The 21840-nt window shown below is 25.4% G+C and overlaps 2 protein-coding genes across 2 annotated transcripts in view; both read left to right on the top strand.

Annotated features, from left to right (window-relative positions):
* Ino80 (chromatin-remodeling ATPase INO80) overlaps window positions 1-21840 on the top strand; it is a 139542-nt gene that overhangs the window by 105635 nt on the left and 12067 nt on the right. The window lies entirely within an intron of this gene.
* On the top strand, window positions 12884-13924 carry LOC135949414 (uncharacterized). The gene has a single exon (XM_065498962.1). The coding sequence runs from the start codon at window positions 13024-13026 to the stop codon at window positions 13867-13869; it is 846 nt and encodes a 281-aa protein (XP_065355034.1). The 5' UTR covers window positions 12884-13023; the 3' UTR covers window positions 13870-13924.

Genomic DNA, 21840 nt, shown 5'->3' with positions numbered 1-21840 from the left:
TCATCCAGCCAGCCACAACAACAACATTACTCTTTATTACTACCCAGGGAGAGTGAGTGAGTGAGTACAAACTACATGAAATGTATGTGTTTGTTTGTGTTGTTGTGGTAATTGCACTGTTATTATCTGTTTGTTTGTTATTGTTTGTTTTGGTTTAGTGTTGCCTGCCTGCTTGCCTTTCTTTTTACCATCATCGTTGCCACCATCTCATCAACATCATCATTATTATAATAAATGAATAAAACAATTTGTTCATTTCGTTTTATTATTAAATAATAATCATTTTTTTTTAGCTTTTTTTTGTTAGTTTATTGTAATTTTATTTTCTATTTAAATTCACTCACATACAAACCCACTCTCGCATTAAAACTGAAACATTGTTATAAATTTTAAATGAATTGTTTTCTCTTGTTTTCCGCACTTTTTTTTTGTTTTTGTTCTTCTTGTTGTAGGCACGTGCCGTTTAATTAATTAAAATATTATTAGTTTTGTTTAGTTTGTACGATGAATGTTTTACTATGTAGTTTTGTTTATAAGTTTTCTTTTGTTACAACAAAAATAAAGAAAAACAGTTAAAATATGAATATTATAATAGTTGGAAATTTGAATTTAAATATATAGTTTAGTAGAGAGGTTTTATTGAAATATTACAGAGTATTACACAATTACAGAGAAAGGAGTGCGTTAAATAATAGTGGGTTGTAGAAAATGTTATAATTTTAGCGGTATTTTTTATGTGGGCTTCTTGTTAGATGTCTATTTTATGCTCTATTGATTGGAACTTTAAGAATACAAAGAGGTTATATCAAAAATAGTAAAAGAATATTCGTTTTATGTTTAAATTTAGTCGAATACCAATATATGAATGTGATTGTTTTATTTTAAAATTTTATATAATTTCTAATACGAATGAAATATTATTCGCCTTGAAAAATATTCGAATAAATATTTTTTATATAAACTCTTTATATAATATTTTATGTTTGCACAGAAAAGAAACAATAAAAACATATTTTTATTCGTTTGATGATACGAATAAAAATTTATTCGATTAAAGTTATTTTATTCGAAATATTTAAATTAATTTTTTTGTATTTTAAGAACGATTCAACATAAATAGTTGGAAAATTTTTATTTAATATGATTTTTAAAACGAATAAAATATTATTCGCCTTTAAAAATATTCGAATAAATATTTTTGATTTCGATACGTTTGTATAATTTGTTTTTACAGAAAATAATAAAAAAAAATTTATACGTTGTATGATACGAATAAAAAATTAATTCGATTAAATTTATTCGAATACAAATATATGAATTTGATATTTTTTTTTATTATTTTAAAGAGAATTTCAACAACGTAAATAATAAATCATGTGCAAAATTCAAATTTTATTTGATTTCTAAAACGAATAAAATATTATTCGTCTTTAAAAATATTCGAATAAACATTTTTGATATCAAATATTTGTATCATTTTTCTGTAGATAATATTTGCATGTTAAAGAAATAAATCAAACAAATTTCTATTCGCTTTATGATATGACTAAAAATTTATTCGATTAAATTTAGTCGAATACCATTAAATGAATTCGATTTTTTTTTATCTGAAAAAGACTTTTAACATCATAAATAAAAAATCAGGTGTTAAAAATATACTTTACATGATTTCTATTACGAATAAATTATTATTCGCCTTTTAAAGATAATCGAATAAATATTTTTGTTATGAATATTTTGAACAAATACTATTTATTAAATGCTTGCAATCAAAAGAAATAAAAGAAAACATCTTTTTATTCGGTTTATGTTACGAATAAAAAAAAATTATTCGATTAAATTTATTCGAATACATACAAATACAATGAATGTTATTTTTTTAAAAGAATTTTTATACTAAATTAGGTGTTAACATTTATATTTGATATGATTTCTAATACGAATAAAATATTAATCGCTTTTTAAAATAGTCAAATAATAAGTTTTGATGTTAATAAACTGTTCAGTTTTTAATATGTTTCTATTTGCATACTATAGGAATTTCCAACAAAAAATAAGTTTAATTCGTTTTATGATACGAATAAAAATTTATTCGATTAAATTTATTCGAATAACAACAGGTTAAGTGATTGTTTTTATTTTAAGGATACTGCCAACAATATAAATGATAAAGTATTTGTTTAAAATTTATATTTTATGTGATTTCTAATACGAAATAATCGATTAAATATTTTTGATATACTAAACAATTTGTATAATTTTTCTATAGACAACGTTTGCACACAAAAGAAATCTCAAAAACATATTTTTATTCGTTTTATGATACGAATAAAAATTTATTCGATTAATTTTATTCGAATACCAATATATGCATGTAACTGTTTTTATTTTAAAGAGACTGCCAAACAATATAAATGATAAATTAGTTGTTAAACTTTATATTTTATAGGATTTCTAATACGAATAAAATATTCGCTTTTAAAAATAATCGAATAAAAATTTTTGATATGAATATTTTGAACAAATATTATTTATTAAATGCCTGCACTCAAATAAAAAGAAAACAACATATTTTTATTCGTTTTATGCTACGAATAAAAAGTTATTCGATTATATTTATTCGAATACCAATAAGTGAACAAACTTTTTTTTTATCTGTAAGAGATTTTCAAAAACTTTACATGATTTCTAATACGAATAAAATATTATTCGCCTTTAAAAATATTCGATTAAATTTATTCGAATACAAAATTTATTTTTTTTTATTTATTTTAAAGATGTTTTAAAAATGTAGGCAAACAAAAGTAATCAAAAAACCTATTTTTATTCGTTTTATGAAACCAATAAAAAATTTATTCGATTAAAGTTATTCGATTACCAATATATGAACTACATTTTTTATCTGAAAGAGACTTTCTAGAACTTTACATGATTTCTAAAACGAATAAAATACTATTCGCCTTTAAAAATAATCGAATAAATTTTTATTCGATTAAATTTATTCGAATACAAATATATTAATATGTTGTTTTTTTTATTTTAAAGAGATTTCCATCATTATAAATAGTAAGTTAGGTGTTAAAATTTATATTTAATATAATTTCTAATACGAATAAAATATTATTCGGTTTTAAAAATATTCGAATAAAATTTTTTGATATAATTTGAAAAAAAACAAATATTATTTATTAAATGCTTGCACTTAAATAAAAAGAAAACAACATATTTTTATTCGTTTTATGCTACGAATAAAAAGTTATTCGATTATATTTATTCGAATACCAATAAGTGAACTTTTTTTGTTATCTGAAAAAGACTTTTAAAAACTTTACATGATTTCTAATACGAATAAAATATTATTCGCATTTAAAAATATTCGATTAAATTTATTCGAATACAAATTTTTTTTATTTTAAAGAGACTGGTATTTGTATAATTCTTTTATAGACAATGTAATCAAAAAACCTATTTTTATTCGTTTTATGAAACGAATAAAAAATTTATTCGATTAAAGTTATTCGAATACCAATATATGAACTACATTTTTTATCTGAAAGAGACTTTCTAGAACTTTACATGATTTCTAATACGAATAAAATACTATTCGCCTTTAAAAATATTCGAATAAATATTTATTCGATTAAATTTATTCGAATACAAATATATTAATATGTTGTTTTTTTTTTATTTTAAAGAGATTTCCATCATTATAAATAGTAAGTTAGGTGTTAAAATTTATATTTAATATAATTTCTAATACGAATAAAATATTATTCGGTTTTAAAAATATTCGAATAATTATTTTCGATAAAGATTTTTATATCAATTTTCTGTATACTAAAGAAATTTACAAATAAAATAATTTTTGCTCTTTTTATGATACGAATAAAAAATTTATTCGATTAATTTTAATCGAATATAAATATATGAGTTAAAATTTTGTATTAAATTAAACAGAATTTCAGCAAAAAATTGTATTTGATATGATTTACAATACGAATAAAATCTTATTCACTCTCCTGTCCTACTAGTTTTTGGATGGACGAGAATCAGCGACAAAATGTTGCCCAAGTACAAGAGTCAATAGAGTGTTTTTAGGCTTAGAAAAATCCCATGTCTTAGAATAAATTATGCCCTGTGTAATCCAGACTCATTTCTCCATAATTTTCTTAACAAAAATTCCCATAAATAAATTCTATAAATTTTATGACAAATCAATCTTTGTACAAATCTTCTAATAATTTTGCTAACACGATTTCGTACACACATTTTTTAAAGTTTCTAATGAAACAAATCTAAGCAAATATCAAAATTCTTACAACTTCAACTAACATTTACTGCAGCTACTGCCACAGCCTTTGCTTTGCCAGCTACTTGGAGGTTGCTTATATGTATAAAAATCATGTTACGTTGAAAAACTATAGGGGGCAATAAGGTGTAAATTTATGCGCATCTCATAATAATCTAAACACATACAACTCAGCAAAAAAAAACACAAATATTATTATGAAAAAAATCATTAAAAACATGATTATAACATTTTTACTGAACGAACAAAAAAAAAAATTAAGAAAAAAATCATAATAATAATAAACAAACTTTTAAACGCATTTTTCACGTTTGCAAACTATTTTGAAGTTACTAGTTGTTCAAGTTGCTGCAACTTGCAGTTATACAGACAAACATACTTTGAGTACTTTTTGATACTGGCTTTTTCGAACGTGTTGTATATCACTTCATACTACTTTGGTGTTCATTATATTTTTATATTTTTTTTTTGTTTTTTGTATTTTATGAGTATGATGTATTTATTAGCACAATTTTTTTTTCAAATTTTTTATGCATTGTGTGAATTATTTTGCACCCAACTCCCAAATCACATAAAATTCACAAGTTTTGTAAAGCAAAACAGTGGTTTAAAAGTATGAATTGTATTGAGAAACTAAGTTTGGTTTAGAAAATCACAGGTCCTTCTAAATTTAAAACATCGAAATTTCGTATTTAGTTTATTTGTTCTAAAATCCCAAAGCCGGGAATCCTTAAATCTTTCAGCGTGTGTATGTATAAGTTTATAATCAAAATTGCATTTTTACTTTAATTAGGTTCATTTATTATGAAAAATAAGAAGAAGATAGCTATAAAAATTTTAAATATTTTTTGGTTAACAAAATTTATTGTTTTTTCTAGTTGTTTTTTTAATTTTCAGGAAAAAAATTTTTTTGGTTTTTTTTTTAAAAAATGTCAAAATAAAAATTTTAAAAATTTTTTGGTAAACAAAATTTATTTTTTTTTCCAAAGTTGTTTTTTAATTTTCTAGAATTTTTTTTTTTTTAATTTTTTAAAATTGAAATTTTTTTTTTTTTTAATTTTTTTTAATATGATTTAGCGAAAAAAAAACTTTTGGTGAAAAAAAAAAATTCGGGTTAAAAAATATTTTTTCCGATTTTGACCCATTGACTTTTTGACTTACTATGGTCTTATATACGTCATGCAAAGGTCTTTGAAATATCTATCATTAGATATCCATGTTGTCTATATGTATTAATGTCTTAGCAATACAGATATAGGTAAAAAATCGAGGTTTTTATACCCTTCACCTTTGTGATAAGGGTATATATAAGTTTGTCATTCCGTTTGTAGTTTCTACATTTTTTCATTTCAAAGACCTTTACAAGACGTATATATGTAAGACCATAGTAAGTTGGACCTACAATGGGTCAAAATCGGAAAAAATATTTTTTAAGCCGAATTTTTTTTTTCACCAAAAAAAATTTAAAAAAAAACTTTTTTTTAAAATTTAAAAAAAATTATAAAAAATTTTAAAATTTAAAAAAAAAAATTTTAAAAATTCGAAGAAAAATTCTTCCAAAAAATTAACAAAAAAAACTAAAAATATTTAAAATTTGTATTTTGAAATATAAAAAATACAAATTTTAAATATTTTTAAAGTTTTTTTTGTTTATTTTTTGGAAGAATTTTTCTTCGAATTTTTTAAATTTCGAAAAAAAAAATTTTTTAAATTTTAATTTTAAAAATTTTTTTTTTAAATTTTAAAAAATTTTTTAATTTTAAATTTTAAAAATTCGAAGAAAATTTCTTCCAAAAAATTAACAAAAAAAACTTTAAAAATATTTAAAATTTGTATTTTGAAGTATAATATGGTGAAGGGTATATAAGATGCGGCACAGCCGAATATAGCTCTCTTACTTGTTTCCTTATATCTCAGCCATTTGTGGACCGATTTTCGCAATTAAATATGTTGAAATCAACTTTCCGTTGCCCCCAATTAATTTACATACATGATTCATACATCAATATATCTGTAATACTTCCGGATCGGTTGTTATTTAAAATTGACAAAATCGGCCCACAAATGGCTGAGAAACCGGGACAACCTCGATTTTTGGCCTATTTTTTATCTATATCTGGATTACTAAGTCATTAATATAGACAATATGGATATCTAATAATAGATATTTCAAAGTCCATTGCAACGATGTATATAAGGCTATAGTATGTTGGACCTACAATGGGTCAAAATCGGGAAAAATATTTTTTAAACCGAATTTTTTTTTAACCAAAAAAAATTTTTTTCACTAATATATTTTAAAAAAAAAACTTTCGAAAAAATTAAAAAAATGGGTAAAAAAATTAAAAACAATTTCGAAATTTTTTTTTTTTTTAAAAAAAATTTTAAATCGAATTTTTTTTTTAACCAAACAAAATTTTTCTCAATAATACATTTAAAAATAAAAATTTGGAAGAAAATTAAAAACAATTTCGAAATTTTTTTTTTAAAAAAAATTTTTTAAATCGAATTTTTTTTTTAACCAAACAAAATTTTTCTCAATAATAAATTAAAAAAAAAAAATTGGAAGATAATTAAAAACAATTTCGAATTTTTTTTTTTTAAATTTTAACCCTTAAATGCATGATTTTTACTTTTATTTTTCTATGAAGTAGTTGATTTTTATTTATTATATTTCCTTTAGCTTTAGTTTGATTTAGAATTTCTAAAGCTGAAACTTTTTGTAATCCATTTGATTTTGCTGAAGGAGAATCTGAATTTTCGTCTAAAATTAAGTGGAACTGGAATGTAGACAATTGGCAACAATATGCATTAAAGGGTTAAATCGAATTTTTTTTTTAAACAAACAAAATTTTTCTCAATAATAAATTTTAAAAACAAATTTGGAAACAAATTAAAAAAAAAAAATTTAAAAAAATTAAAAACAATTTCGAAATTTTCTTTTTTAAAAATTAAAAAAAGAATTTTATGTTTTTAACCTAAAAATATTTAAAATGTGTATTTTAAAGTATAATTTGGTAAAGTGTATATAAGATTCGGCACAGCCGAATATAGCTCTCTTACTTGTTTAATTTTTTATTAAAATATTTTTTTTGGAGATTTGCAATTTCAGTTTCTGTTAATGTTTTTTTTTCCTTTAATTGTTTAACTCCTTTAAATTTCTTTTAACACATTAAAGTTGTTGTTAAAATTTATTTATGTGTTTTTTGTTTTTTTTTTGTAGTTGTTAACTACTGTGAATAGTACAATTGAATTGGAAATAATAAAACTTCATGGTTAACAACAAATTAAGTAATGTTTTGGTTTTTTCATCAATATTTCGATTTTATTTTTCAAATTTATTTATGTTTGTTTGGCTTTTTTTCATTTGTATTGTTTTCAGTTTTAATATATGATTTGTTAGTTTAGCTGCTGTAAAATATTATGATGAATTAATGTTTAATTGATAGTTACGATTATCTTGTTAAAATTTTATGCTAGTTTTAAAGTGTCAATTGGAAATCAAATTTAAAGAATTATATGGCAATTTTGGGGTAATAAAAATTGAGCTGTATTCACTAGACCAGACTGTGATTAAAACATAAGACACAATGCATTACACTAGACATTACACTGAACCAGAAACTACACCAGACACTGCTATACTAAGTTGCTAGTCTACACAACTCTCTTAATAAGCCTTAAAACCTTAAAAATTCAAGCATTTTGTTGGAATTTGACTTGAATGCCGTATTTAATTGTGTTTTAAACTTGATAAATATTTGAAAATAGAATGCTATTGATAGAAATTGTAATACAGTTACAATTCCAGGGTTTGACATTAATTCAAGGCTTGAATTAAACTTGATTTCCACTTGAATTCCAGCAAAAATGATTATTTTGACTAGAGTTGTGTGGTTCTCAAACGAAATCATTTATTGTAACTAATCAGAGAGCAATATAGACAGAAGTTAAGCAAGTAGTCAATGTATCCCTTATAGACAGTAATTGTCACAAATGACTGACTCCAATTTCTATATTTTGGATCGTTTGACACCTATGTGCTATTTTTAGTGCAGAGAGAAGACAATTGGTTACTGTATATATCCCAGGTAATCTAGCGTGAAGACAATTGCCACTTAAGTGTCTCTAAGTAATCTAGAGTGTAGTCAATTTAAACGATTTGTCAATAGTAATTTGTACAAACTGGTTTTATACAAATTCTGTTGATATAATTCCCATGTAACCTAGCGTGAAATCAATTGTCACTTTAGTGTCTCTAAGTAATCTAGAATGTAGTCAATTTAAACTTTTATTTTGTACTACACTTAAGAAAGTAGTTATTTCAGCTACCAGAAATAATATATTGGAGAGTTGTCTGATGACAAAAATTTCCTATTGACTCTGGAGTTTTTTTTTAATTTTTTTTGACAAACCTCATCAATATTTTTGTGTAGATTGTTAATGATTAGAAAACTATTTGTTAACAACTAAAAGATTGTTTAATTTATTAAACAAAAAAACCATAACAACATTAAAACTTAACAAAAAACTCTAAACACGCAGTTTGTAATTAATACTCTGTTACATTTTTGTTTAATGGAGTTTTTATTAATAATTTTATTTTTTTTCTCAATTAATGCATTTTTCTACAACAATTTTTACACAATAATTGTTAACAAGGGTTCTTTACATGATACTTGACATATGAAGTTTGAGGTGTTTTTTTTTTGTTAATTTTTTTATAATTAAACAATTTTCCAGTTTTTGTTTACAAATAATATTCTCATGTTTTTAATTAAGAGCAGTTTTTTTTTAGAATTTTCATTAAAATTCTTAATGAATTTTGTTATCGCAATAAATTTGAAAGTTTGTTTAAATAGTTTTTGAAAATTTTGTTTATTTTAATTTGTAATTGATTTATTTATCTGATGCTTTCTAAAATGGCTTTAATCATAGACAAATTAACTACTCATTTTAATCAAAACAAAAAATTAATGTTTCTTTGAAAATAAGTCACTTGGTTACTTTATACATCCCCGGTAATCTAGCATGAAAACAATTGGGACTTTAGTGTCTCTAAATAATCTAGAGTGTAGTCAATTTAAACATATTTTAAAAGAATTTCGCTTTCTGTTTTAACTATCGCCCCTATTTGTTGGCTCTTTGGTTTACCCCCTCTAATGCTTAAGCACTCTTCAAGGCACTCATTTTAAATGCAAATAAATGCATATAGAACTGATTTTGGATTTCAAAAACTCATGTAACAGTTGCTAAAAAACTCATTAAAATTATTTTAAAAAGCTTTTAAAGTTTTTGAAATGAAATTAGTGCCTTGAGGCATGCTTAAGCATTGGAGGATTAAATAAACATTTGTTGAACACTTCAAAAACTATATATTAATTCGATGAATTAATTGCTCAATTTTATAAAAAAAACTATATTATAATCTATCAAATATGAAGCAATAATTACATTCTTAATTTTTTTCTTAATAAATACGAAACTTTCAAATTTCTTTTGAACATTTTTTCTTTTGGCAAAATTTTTTTTTACTAATTTTTATTTATTTAATTTATTTTCCACAAGGTTTTCATAAAAAATTCAAGAATTATTCAAGATTTTCGCAAAACTTTTTCAAGATTTCAAGAAAAACGAATATGAAGATGAAGAAGAAAGAAAAACCAAAAAAATCAAGCAAAAACAAAAAATAATGAATTTAAATAATTTTTAATTTTATTTAATTGTTTATATTAAATGCAAAATATAATAAAAACATTTATTTAAACAAAAGTAAAACAATACATAAATCAACTAGCGATTAAAAGAAGTATTAAAGGTCAAAGGTCATATAAATAATTTGCAAATATCTTGTTTATTTAGCATTTTCCGTGTATATTACATATATATATATTTTTCCATATCATCAACCGTTTTCAAGTTATAAGCCTCTAATCTGTAAATCGAGTGATTTCAAAAACGAATAATTGACAAATTAATGTTCGGCAAATCGCCCGATTTTGTACATTGAAACAGGTTTTTTACTCGAAAGTAAAACTAGAAAAACAGGTGGATTCGATTTACAGAACACATCCAGACAGCTAGTCAGACGGACGGACATACGGTCATTGTTAAATCGACTCAGAAAGTGATTCTGTATCCAATAAATATAATAATAAAAAAACGTACTTTTTCTTCTAGAACTAAAAAAGTACTTTTTCTTCAAGTACTGAAAAAGTACTTTTTCAAGTTCAAAAAAAGTACTTTTTCAAGTTTAAAAAAGTACTTTTTCTGCAAGTACTAAAAAAATACTTTTTGTGCAAGTACATACTAAAAAAGTACTATTTCTTCAAGTACTAAAAAAATACTTTTTCTTTAAGTACTAAAAAACTACATTTTCCAAAATTAGTTTTCTTTTATTTACTAAAAAAGTACATTTTCTTAAAGTAAAAAAAAAGTAGTAAAAAAAGTTCTTATTTAAAGGACTAAAATAGTACATTTTCTTGAAGTATGTATGTAATAAAAAACATACTTTTTCTTCAAGTACTAAAAAAGTACTTTTTCTTAGAGTACTAGAAAAGTACTTTTTCTTCAAGTACTAAAAAAAGTACTTTTTCTTAGAGTACTAAAGTTACTAAAATAAATAAATTTTCTTGTAAAGAAGTTATTTTTTCTGAAGTACCTACTAAAAAGGCACATTTTTCTCCAAATTATTACGAAGTATTAAAGATAGTACTTTTACGGAGGCTTTAAAAAAATTTTCCTTGTTTCAAATGTACTAAAAACCACTTTTTTCAAAAGTACTAAAAAAGTACATTTTTCAAGAGTATTAAAAAAGTACTTTTTTTAAAAGTATTAAAAAAATTACTTTATTCTAAATTACTAAAAAAGTAGTTTTTTCAAAAGTACTAAAAATAAGTACTTTTTTCAGAAGTACTAAAAAAGCACTTTTTTCAAAAGTACTAAAAAAGTAGCTTTTTTCAAAAGTATTAAAAAAGTACTTTATTCAAAAGTACTAAAATAATTACTTTTTTCAAAAGTATGTACTAAAAACTAATTTTTTCTTTACAATTAATTTCTTAGTTAAAAAGTACTTTTTTCAAAATAGGAAAAGTCTTTTCATTTAAGTACTAAAGAAGTACTTTTCATTGAAGTACTAAGCAAATACTCTTTCTCAAAGTATATAATCAAAAAGTACTTTTTTCCTAAAGTAGTCAAAAGTTAATTTTCTTTTAAGTACTTAAAATTAATTTTTCTTCAAGTACATACTAATAAAGTATTTTTTTCTAAAGTAGTAATAAAATACCTTTTTTAAGAGTACTACAAAATGTTATTTTTCTAAAATACTAAAAATTCACATTTATAAAGTATGAAAAATAGTACTTTTTCGAAAATACTAAAAAAGTATTTTTTCTGAAGAACTAAAAAGGTTCTTTTTTCTAAATTACTAAAAAAAAGTACTTTTTCAAAAGTACTATAAAAGTACTTTTTTCAAAAGTATTAAAAAAGTACTTTTTTCAAAAGTATTAAAAAAGTACTTTATTCAAAAGTACTTTTTTTAAAAGTACTAAAAAAGTACTTTTTTCAAAGTATGGAAACAAAAAAGGTTCTTTTTTCTAAATTACTAAAAAAAAGTACTTTTTTTCTAAATTACTAAAAAAAGTACTTTTTTTCTAAATTACTAAAAAAGTTCTTTTTTCAAAACTACTAAAAAAGTACTTTTTTCAATAGTATTAGAAAGTACTTTTTTCAAAAGTATTAAAAAAGTACTTTATTCAAAAGTACTAAAAAAGAACTTTTTGCAAAAGTACTAAAAAAGTACTATTTTCAAAGTATGGAAACAAAAAAAGTTCAGTTTTATAAATTACTAAAAAAAAGCTCTTTTTTTAAATTACTAAAATAAGTACTTTTTTCAAAAGTATGTACTAAAAAGAACTTTTTTCTTTACAATTACTTTCTTAAAGAATTAAAAACGTACTTTTTATATGTTTCTGAAGAAAGTTCAAAAGATTTATCTAGAAAATACTGTTAATTGTGTAGAAAATTCGTTTGAACTTCCTATAGACAATATTGTTATAGTACATACCTTCATATATGAATGTTAATACAAGAATTTTTGCTGTATAACATAATTTTATACTAGTTTTTTATACCTTCCTCAACACCCTTAAAATTGTTTACAACAAAAAGTACTTTACATTTTTTATGACATGCATCATTTCTAAAAAATTTAAAAAATCCTAAAAAGTCTCCAACTAAAATCGTTTCATCCGTAAAGCAACAGATGTACTTCTTTTCTGACGAACTAAATGGAGCCCTCTTAAAAAAGGAGAAAAATGTAACACGTGTGAAATTGACACATTATGTAAAGGATCAAATGACACTTAAAAAACAAAACCACTAAAAAAAACACAAGCAAACCACAACAACCAACAATAAATAAACAACAAAAACAATGCAAGTAACGGAAATGAACAAATGTTAAGTTTTAAATTTAAGAACTAAAACTAAAATAAAAAGATTTCTATTTCTTTTTAAACTAAATAACAAACTCTGCCTTTTTAAACTAAAATAAACAAACAGCTGCTCAAAATAAAACACATAAATTTCAAAAAAATAATTTGTCAAAAACATACATATTTCAATCATTAAATAAAAAACTTTAATTCAAATATATTTCAATATTTTATTTTGTGTACAAATTTCTCTAAAATTCTTCTAAATTTTATAACAAAATGCCAACAGCTAAAGCTAAGAAAACCAAATTCCGTAATCCTCTGGAGCCCACAGAAAAACAAAAAGCCCGCAAACTTGCCCAAGAAGCTAGAAAATTAAAATGGAAACGCAAAAGAAAACTAGAGGAAAAAAGCCTAAAACAAACTATAATACCACCCCGCGACTTAACCGAACGCCAACGTTCTTGGCTGCAGAAAAACAGTCAACCCAAAGTTCGCCAAATAACCAGATCACTGCCAAGTTTCTGCAGATGGGCCAAACGTGGACCCATGACTCGCACAGACTGGGTGAAATTCTATAAATGGGCTGATTTGAGAGCTGAAGCCAAACAACTGCCTAAACCTCAAGCTACACCTGGAGACGAAAAGAAAAAACGTAAACGTGCTTTAAAAATTACCTTAGAAAACCTATTGGAGGATATAGAAAAATTGGCCCTACCCAAATTACCGCGAGAGAAATATCAATATCCCGACCCCATTAAATATCCCTATTCGCCGAGAATCAATAGAAATAAACCGGCCAAACATGATTCCGGACGTCCATTTCCCACCCCCAAAGTACCCTTTGATTTTCAACACATTGAATTGGAAATAGATTTTTGGTCAAAATTACGTTTTCCCATACGCCCGTCTGCCCTAAAATATACACCTTCCGAGAATATTTTAAATTTGGCTCAACCACGCATTACACCGCCCTTGGAGCCTCACTGTCCCATACCTGAGAAGCCTTTGGAATATGTGGAGCCTCGTAAGCGCATGAATAGACGCCAGTTGCGGGAGCATCAGAAACGTTTGGCTTATTTGTCCAGGCCTGTTTATCATCCAGTTACAGATATTTATTATTAAAGGGTTGTGGGTTTATAAGAAGGGGGTTTAAGGGGCACGAATGTAATAGTTGGAAGTAGTAATTAATTGAGGATCTTGAAATATATGGTCTTAAATAAATTTCGAAAATTTTTGAATAACAAAAAAATCGGTTTTTTAAAATATGTAGAGCTTTTAGTATTTAAGTAACAAAAAAGAGGTTTCAAGTTAGTACGTTTTTAATTACCAAAAAAGTACTTTTTCTGATAGTCCAAAATAGTACCTTTTACTAAAGTGCTAAAATAGTACCTTTTAAAGTACAAAAATAGTACTGTTCAATAAAGTACTAAAATAGTACTTTTCAATAAAGTACTAAAATAGTATTTTTTCTTAAACTACTAAAATAGTACTTTCACTAGTGTTCTAATTAGTGCTTTTTTAAAAATACTGAAATAGTACTTTTTATTAAAGTACTAAAATAGTACTTTTTCTTTAAGTACTAAAATAGTACTTTTTCTTAAAGTACTAAAATAGTACTTTTTCTTAAAGTACTAAAATAGTACTTTTTCTTAAAGTACTAAAATAGTACTTTTTCTTAAAGTACTAAAATAGTACTTTTTCTTAAAGTACTAAAATAGTACTTTTTCTTAAAGTACTAAAATAGTACTTTTTCTTAAAGTACTAAAATAGTACTTTTTCTTAAAGTACTAAAATAGTACTTTTTCTTAAAGTACTAAAATAGTACTTTTTCTTAAAGTACTAAAATAGTACTTTTTCTTAAAGTACTAAAATAGTACTTTTTCTTAAAGTACTAAAATACTACTTTTTCTTAAAGTACTAAAATAGTACTTTTTCTTAAAGTACTAAAATAGTACTTTTTCTTAAAGTACTAAAATAGTACTTTTTCTTAAAGTACTAAAAAAGTACTTTTTCTTAAAGTACTAAAATAGTACTTTTTCTTAAAGTACTAAAATAGTACTTTTTCTTAAAGTACTAAAATAGTACTTTTTCTTAAAGTTCTAAAATAGTACTTTTTCTTAAAGTACTAAAATAGTTCCTTTCTTAATGTACTAAAATAGTACTTTTTCTTAAAGTACTAAAATAGTACCTTTTACTAAAGTACTAAAAAAGTACAGTTGACTAAAATACTAAAATAGTACTTTTTACTAAAGTACTAAAATAGTACCTTTTACTAAAGTACTAAAATGGTATCTTTTACTAAAGTACTAAAACAGTATCTTTTACTAAAGTACTAAAACAGTATCTTTTACTAAAGTACTTAAATAATACATTTTACTAAAGTACTAAAATAGTTCATTTTATTAAGTACTAAACTAGTATATTTTACTAAAGTAAAATAGTACATTTCATTAAGTACTAAACTAGTATATTTTACTAAAGTACTTAAAAAGTACCATTTACTAAAATAGTATAATTTACTAAAGTACTAAAATAGTATCTTTTACTAAAGTACTAAAATAGTATCTTTTACTAAAGTACTAAAATAGTACCTTTTACTAAAGTACTAAAATAGTACCTTTTACTAAAGTACTAAAATAGTACCTTTTACTAAAGTACTAAAATAGAACCATTTACTACTAAAATAGTACCATTTACTAAAATAGTATCTTTTACTAAAGTACTAAAATAGTACCTTTTACTAAAGTACTAAAATAGTACCTTTTACTAAAGTACTAAAATAGAACCATTTACTACTAAAATAGTACCATTTACTAAAATAGTATCTTTTACTAAAGTACTAAAATAGTACCTTTTACTAAAGTACTAAAATAGTACCTTTTACTAAAGTACTTTTTCAAAAGTACCAAAATACTTTAATAAAGTACTACCAAAGTACCTTTTTCTACGTATTACTGTAATATTTTGTTATTTAATTTTTTTACTTGTTTAAGTTATTTTATCATTCCACTTCCCAAATGATAAATAACTCACTGTCCAGTAATTAGAACGAAATAATATTTATATCTTCGATTTTCAAATGACAAATGGTCATTGGATAAATTAGTTTAGAACATAAAAAAACTAATATTTATTGAAATCCAAAACCCATAATTAACTCTGAGCCACAAATTGACTTTTACCTTTAATTTAAAGGGATGTAATGAAAAAAACTGACCTTATACCAAGATCCTTATCAAACATATGGGGGTGGAATAAACAGATCACTAAACACATAATCATTTTGTATACGAAACCTAAAAGCAAAAGGCGTTGATATAATTTTATGGTTTTTGGAGCAAAAACTTGGAATATAAATGATCAAATAATAAATTAAAACAAAACCGTTAAATTTAAATTCGTTTGTTCAAAATGAAATTTATAGAGTTGGCCTTTTTTTTTTGTTTTAAACCAAATACGACACAATCCAATAAGTAACTATGTATTTTTATTTCAAAACGTTTCATGTTCTCTAACAATCATACTAAAACCAGCACAAAATGACAAAATTTAAGCAAACCATGCTAAAAATCAAAATCCTTTTAACCATTATTTACTTGTAATATTTGCCCCGCAACCAAACAATAATACGAAATGAAAACATGCTTGACATTTTTGTCAATTTTCTTAACATGACTTCATTAAATGGCATCTTGTAAGTAAAACTCTTCGCTGTTTTGGAAACTTTTGTGTTAAACCACCTTGTTGTCGTACTTTAGTTCTATTAAAAAAAATAAACTGCAACAAAAGAAATATTTTGTTTTCCAATAACATGTCTTAAAGTCATTTTCTACTTAGCAATTTTAGAGACCTGCTCTAAAATTGTATTTTCATTTCGATTTTTATTAGTTGTTTGTTTTTGTGGCAACACCAACAACAAAAACAAACAACACCATCAATACTATTTGACCGAAATACATAGTAAATGAAAAACATTTTGGCGAAAAAACCATCGACATACCAAACTGAAACCTAACAACTAAATTCAAATGAATAAAAATCAGTTAAACTGAAAATATCCAAAACAAACAAAATAAATTCCTCACAATTGTGAGGAGTTCGAGTGAGTACAAGCAAAGCAAATGTTTGTAATGGATAAAATACAACAACGAAAACAAAAATCAAATAAAATAAGTAAAAAAATAACCATAATATTGATAAAACTTATGACAAGGCTTAAATAAAAATTTACAAAAAATAAAAATAAAATATGTAAAGTACAAATGTTGTTAGCTTTGTTGTAACACAGTGAAATTCAATAAAATGTCTCTAATACCAGGAATTCAAGGGGAAATTTGCAACAACTTGAGAGATACGCTACAACATTCAGCATAGTACTAAAGTATTAAAATCATACTTTTTCTTTAAGTACTAATATCGTATTTCTTCTTAAAGAACTAAACTCTTACGTTTTACATACTAAAATACAAAAAAGTATGTAATAAAATAGTACTTTTCATGAAAGTACTAAAATAGTACCTTTTGTTAAAGTTCTAAAATAGTAATTTTCACTAAAGTTCTAAAGTATTAAAATAGTACTTTTTCTTAAATCATTAAAATAGTTTTTATTGAAGTACTAAAATATTACTTTTTCTTTAAATACTAAAATAGTACTTTTTTAAAGTACTAAAATAGTACTTTAAACAAATAAATAAAATAAATTTCGTTATGTACTAAACTAGTACTTTTTTAAAGTACTAAAATAGTACTTCTCTTTAAAGTATGTACTAAAATAGTCTTTTCATTAAGTACTAAAACAGTACTTCTTCTTAATGTACTAAAGTGGTAAAAAAAGTACTAACATATAACTAATCACTAAAGTTCTAGAAAAGTGATTTTTATTTAAGTACTAAAATAATACTTTTCACTACAGTACTAAAATAGTACTTTTTCTTAAAGTACTAAAATAGTACTTTTTCTTAAAGCATTAAAATAGTACTTTTTATTGAACTACTAAAATAGTACTTTTTATTGAAGTACTAAAATATAACTTTTTATTGAAGTACTAAAATTGTACTTTTTCTTAATGTACTAAAATAGTACTTTTTCTTAAAGCATTAAAATAGTAGTTTTTATTGAAGTACTAAAATATTACTTTTTCTTTAAGTACTAAAATAGTACTTTTTTTAAAGTACTAAAAAGTACTTTAAGAAAAAGTATCCAAATAGTACTTTTTCTTAAATTAGATACTAAAATAGTACTTTTTCTTAAAAGACTAAAATAGTACTTTTGATTTTTATTAAAGTACTAAAATAGTACTTTTCACTTAAGTAGTAAAATAATTCATATTTAAATTACTAAAATAGTACTTTTTCTTAAAGTACTAAAAAGGTACTTTTCCCTAAAGTACTAAAATTGTGCATTTTCACTAAAGTACTAAAATAGTTCAGTTCTAGTTCAGTTCTAGTTCTAGTTCAGTTCTAGTTCAGTTCTAGTTCAGTTCTAGTTCAGTTCTAGTTCAGTTCTAGTTCAGTTCTAGTTCAGTTCTAGTTCAGTTCTAGTTCAGTTCTAGTTCAGTTCTAGTTCAGTTCTAGTTCAGTTCTAGTTCAGTTCTAGTTCAGTTCTAGTTCAGTTCTAGTTCAGTTCTAGTTCAGTTCTAGTTCAGTTCTAGTTCAGTTCTAGTTCAGTTCTAGTTCAGTTCTAGTTCAGTTCTAGTTCAGTTCTAGTTCAGTTCTAGTTCAGTTCTAGTTCAGTTCTAGTTCTAGTTCAGTTCTAGTTCAGTTCTAGTTCAGTTCTAGTTCAGTTCTAGTTCAGTTCTAGTTCAGTTCTAGTTCAGTTCTAGTTCAGTTCTAGTTCAGTTCTAGTTCAGTTCTAGTTCAGTTCTAGTTCAGTTCTAGTTCAGTTCTAGTTCAGTTCTAGTTCAGTTCTAGTTCAGTTCTAGTTCAGTTCTAGTTCAGTTCTAGTTCAGTTCTAGTTCAGTTCTAGTTCAGTTCTAGTTCAGTTCTAGTTCAGTTCTAGTTCAGTTCTAGTTCAGTTCTAGTTCAGTTCTAGTTCAGTTCTAGTTCAGTTCTAGTTCAGTTCTAGTTCAGTTCTAGTTCAGTTCTAGTTCAGTTCTAGTTCAGTTCTAGTTCAGTTCTAGTTCAGTTCTAGTTCAGTTCTAGTTCAGTTCTAGTTCAGTTCTAGTTCAGTTCTAGTTCAGTTCTAGTTCAGTTCTAGTTCAGTTCTAGTTCAGTTCTAGTTCAGTTCTAGTTCAGTTCTAGTTCAGTTCTAGTTCAGTTCTAGTTCAGTTCTAGTTCAGTTCTAGTTCAGTTCTAGTTCAGTTCTAGTTCAGTTCTAGTTCAGTTCTAGTTCAGTTCTAGTTCAGTTCTAGTTCAGTTCTAGTTCAGTTCTAGTTCAGTTCTAGTTCAGTTCTAGTTCAGTTCTAGTTCAGTTCTAGTTCAGTTCTAGTTCAGTTCTAGTTCAGTTCTAGTTCAGTTCTAGTTCAGTTCTAGTTCTAGTTCAGTTCTAGTTCAGTTCTAGTTCAGTTCTAGTTCAGTTCTAGTTCAGTTCTAGTTCAGTTCTAGTTCAGTTCTAGTTCAGTTCTAGTTCTAGTTCAGTTCTAGTTCAGTTCTAGTTCAGTTCTAGTTCAGTTCTAGTTCAGTTCTAGTTCAGTTCTAGTTCAGTTCTAGTTCAGTTCTAGTTCAGTTCTAGTTCAGTTCTAGTTCAGTTCTAGTTCAGTTCTAGTTCAGTTCTAGTTCAGTTCTAGTTCAGTTCTAGTTCAGTTCTAGTTCAGTTCTAGTTCAGTTCTAGTTCAGTTCTAGTTCAGTTCTAGTTCAGTTCTAGTTCAGTTCTAGTTCAGTTCTAGTTCAGTTCTAGTTCAGTTCTAGTTCAGTTCTAGTTCAGTTCTAGTTCAGTTCTAGTTCAGTTCTAGTTCAGTTCTAGTTCAGTTCTAGTTCAGTTCTAGTTCAGTTCTAGTTCAGTTCTAGTTCAGTTCTAGTTCAGTTCTAGTTCAGTTCTAGTTCAGTTCTAGTTCAGTTCTAGTTCAGTTCTAGTTCAGTTCTAGTTCAGTTCTAGTTCAGTTCTAGTTCAGTTCTAGTTCAGTTCTAGTTCAGTTCTAGTTCAGTTCTAGTTCAGTTCTAGTTCAGTTCTAGTTCAGTTCTAGTTCAGTTCTAGTTCAGTTCTAGTTCAGTTCTAGTTCAGTTCTAGTTCAGTTCTAGTTCAGTTCTAGTTCAGTTCTAGTTCAGTTCTAGTTCAGTTCTAGTTCAGTTCTAGTTCAGTTCTAGTTCAGTTCTAGTTCAGTTCTAGTTCAGTTCTAGTTCAGTTCTAGTTCAGTTCTAGTTCAGTTCTAGTTCAGTTCTAGTTCAGTTCTAGTTCAGTTCTAGTTCAGTTCTAGTTCAGTTCTAGTTCAGTTCTAGTTCAGTTCTAGTTCAGTTCTAGTTCAGTTCTAGTTCAGTTCTAGTTCAGTTCTAGTTCAGTTCTAGTTCAGTTCTAGTTCAGTTCTAGTTCAGTTCTAGTTCAGTTCTAGTTCAGTTCTAGTTCAGTTCTAGTTCTAGTTCAGTTCTAGTTCAGTTCTAGTTCAGTTCTAGTTCAGTTCTAGTTCAGTTCTAGTTCAGTTCTAGTTCAGTTCTAGTTCAGTTCTAGTTCAGTTCTAGTTCAGTTCTAGTTCAGTTCTAGTTCAGTTCTAGTTCAGTTCTAGTTCAGTTCTAGTTCAGTTCTAGTTCAGTTCTAGTTCAGTTCTAGTTCAGTTCTAGTTCAGTTCTAGTTCAGTTCTAGTTCAGTTCTAGTTCAGTTCTAGTTCAGTTCTAGTTCAGTTCTAGTTCAGTTCTAGTTCAGTTCTAGTTCAGTTCTAGTTCAGTTCTAGTTCAGTTCTAGTTCAGTTCTAGTTCAGTTCTAGTTCAGTTCTAGTTCAGTTCTAGTTCAGTTCTAGTTCAGTTCTAGTTCAGTTCTAGTTCAGTTCTAGTTCAGTTCTAGTTCAGTTCTAGTTCAGTTCTAGTTCAGTTCTAGTTCAGTTCTAGTTCAGTTCTAGTTCAGTTCTAGTTCAGTTCTAGTTCAGTTCTAGTTCAGTTCTAGTTCAGTTCTAGTTCAGTTCTAGTTCAGTTCTAGTTCAGTTCTAGTTCAGTTCTAGTTCAGTTCTAGTTCAGTTCTAGTTCAGTTCTAGTTCAGTTCTAGTTCAGTTCTAGTTCAGTTCTAGTTCAGTTCTAGTTCAGTTCTAGTTCAGTTCTAGTTCAGTTCTAGTTCAGTTCTAGTTCAGTTCTAGTTCAGTTCTAGTTCAGTTCTAGTTCAGTTCTAGTTCAGTTCTAGTTCAGTTCTAGTTCAGTTCTAGTTCAGTTCTAGTTCAGTTCTAGTTCAGTTCTAGTTCAGTTCTAGTTCAGTTCTAGTTCAGTTCTAGTTCAGTTCTAGTTCAGTTCTAGTTCAGTTCTAGTTCAGTTCTAGTTCAGTTCTAGTTCAGTTCTAGTTCAGTTCTAGTTCAGTTCTAGTTCAGTTCTAGTTCAGTTCTAGTTCAGTTCTAGTTCAGTTCTAGTTCAGTTCTAGTTCAGTTCTAGTTCAGTTCTAGTTCAGTTCTAGTTCTAGTTCAGTTCTAGTTCTAGTTCAGTTCTAGTTCTAGTTCAGTTCTAGTTCTAGTTCAGTTCTAGTTCTAGTTCTAGTTCAGTTCTAGTTCTAGTTCAGTTCTATTTCAGTTCTAGTTCAGTTCTAGTTCAGTTCTAGTTCAGTTCTAGTTTAGTTCTAGTTCAGTTCTAGTTCAGTTCTAGTTCAGTTCTAGTTTAGTTCTAGTTCAGTTCTAGTTCAGTTCTAGTTCAGTTCTAGTTCAGTTCTAGTTCAGTTCTAGTTCAGTTCTAGTTCAGTTCTAGTTCAGTTCTAGTTCAGTTCTAGTTCAGTTCTAGTTCAGTTCTAGTTCAGTTCTAGTTCAGTTCTAGTTCAGTTCTAGTTCAGTTCTAGTTCAGTTCTAGTTCAGTTCTAGTTCAGTTCTAGTTCAGTTCTAGTTCAGTTCTAGTTCAGTTCTAGTTCAGTTCTAGTTCAGTTCTAGTTCAGTTCTAGTTCAGTTCTAGTTCAGTTCTAGTTCAGTTCTAGTTCAGTTCTAGTTCAGTTCTAGTTCAGTTCTAGTTCAGTTCTAGTTCAGTTCTAGTTCAGTTCTAG

This window comes from Calliphora vicina, chromosome 1, assembly GCF_958450345.1.
Source record: "Calliphora vicina chromosome 1, idCalVici1.1, whole genome shotgun sequence".
Lineage (NCBI taxonomy): Eukaryota > Metazoa > Arthropoda > Insecta > Diptera > Calliphoridae > Calliphora > Calliphora vicina.
This window is presented reverse-complemented; position numbering and strand designations above follow the sequence as displayed.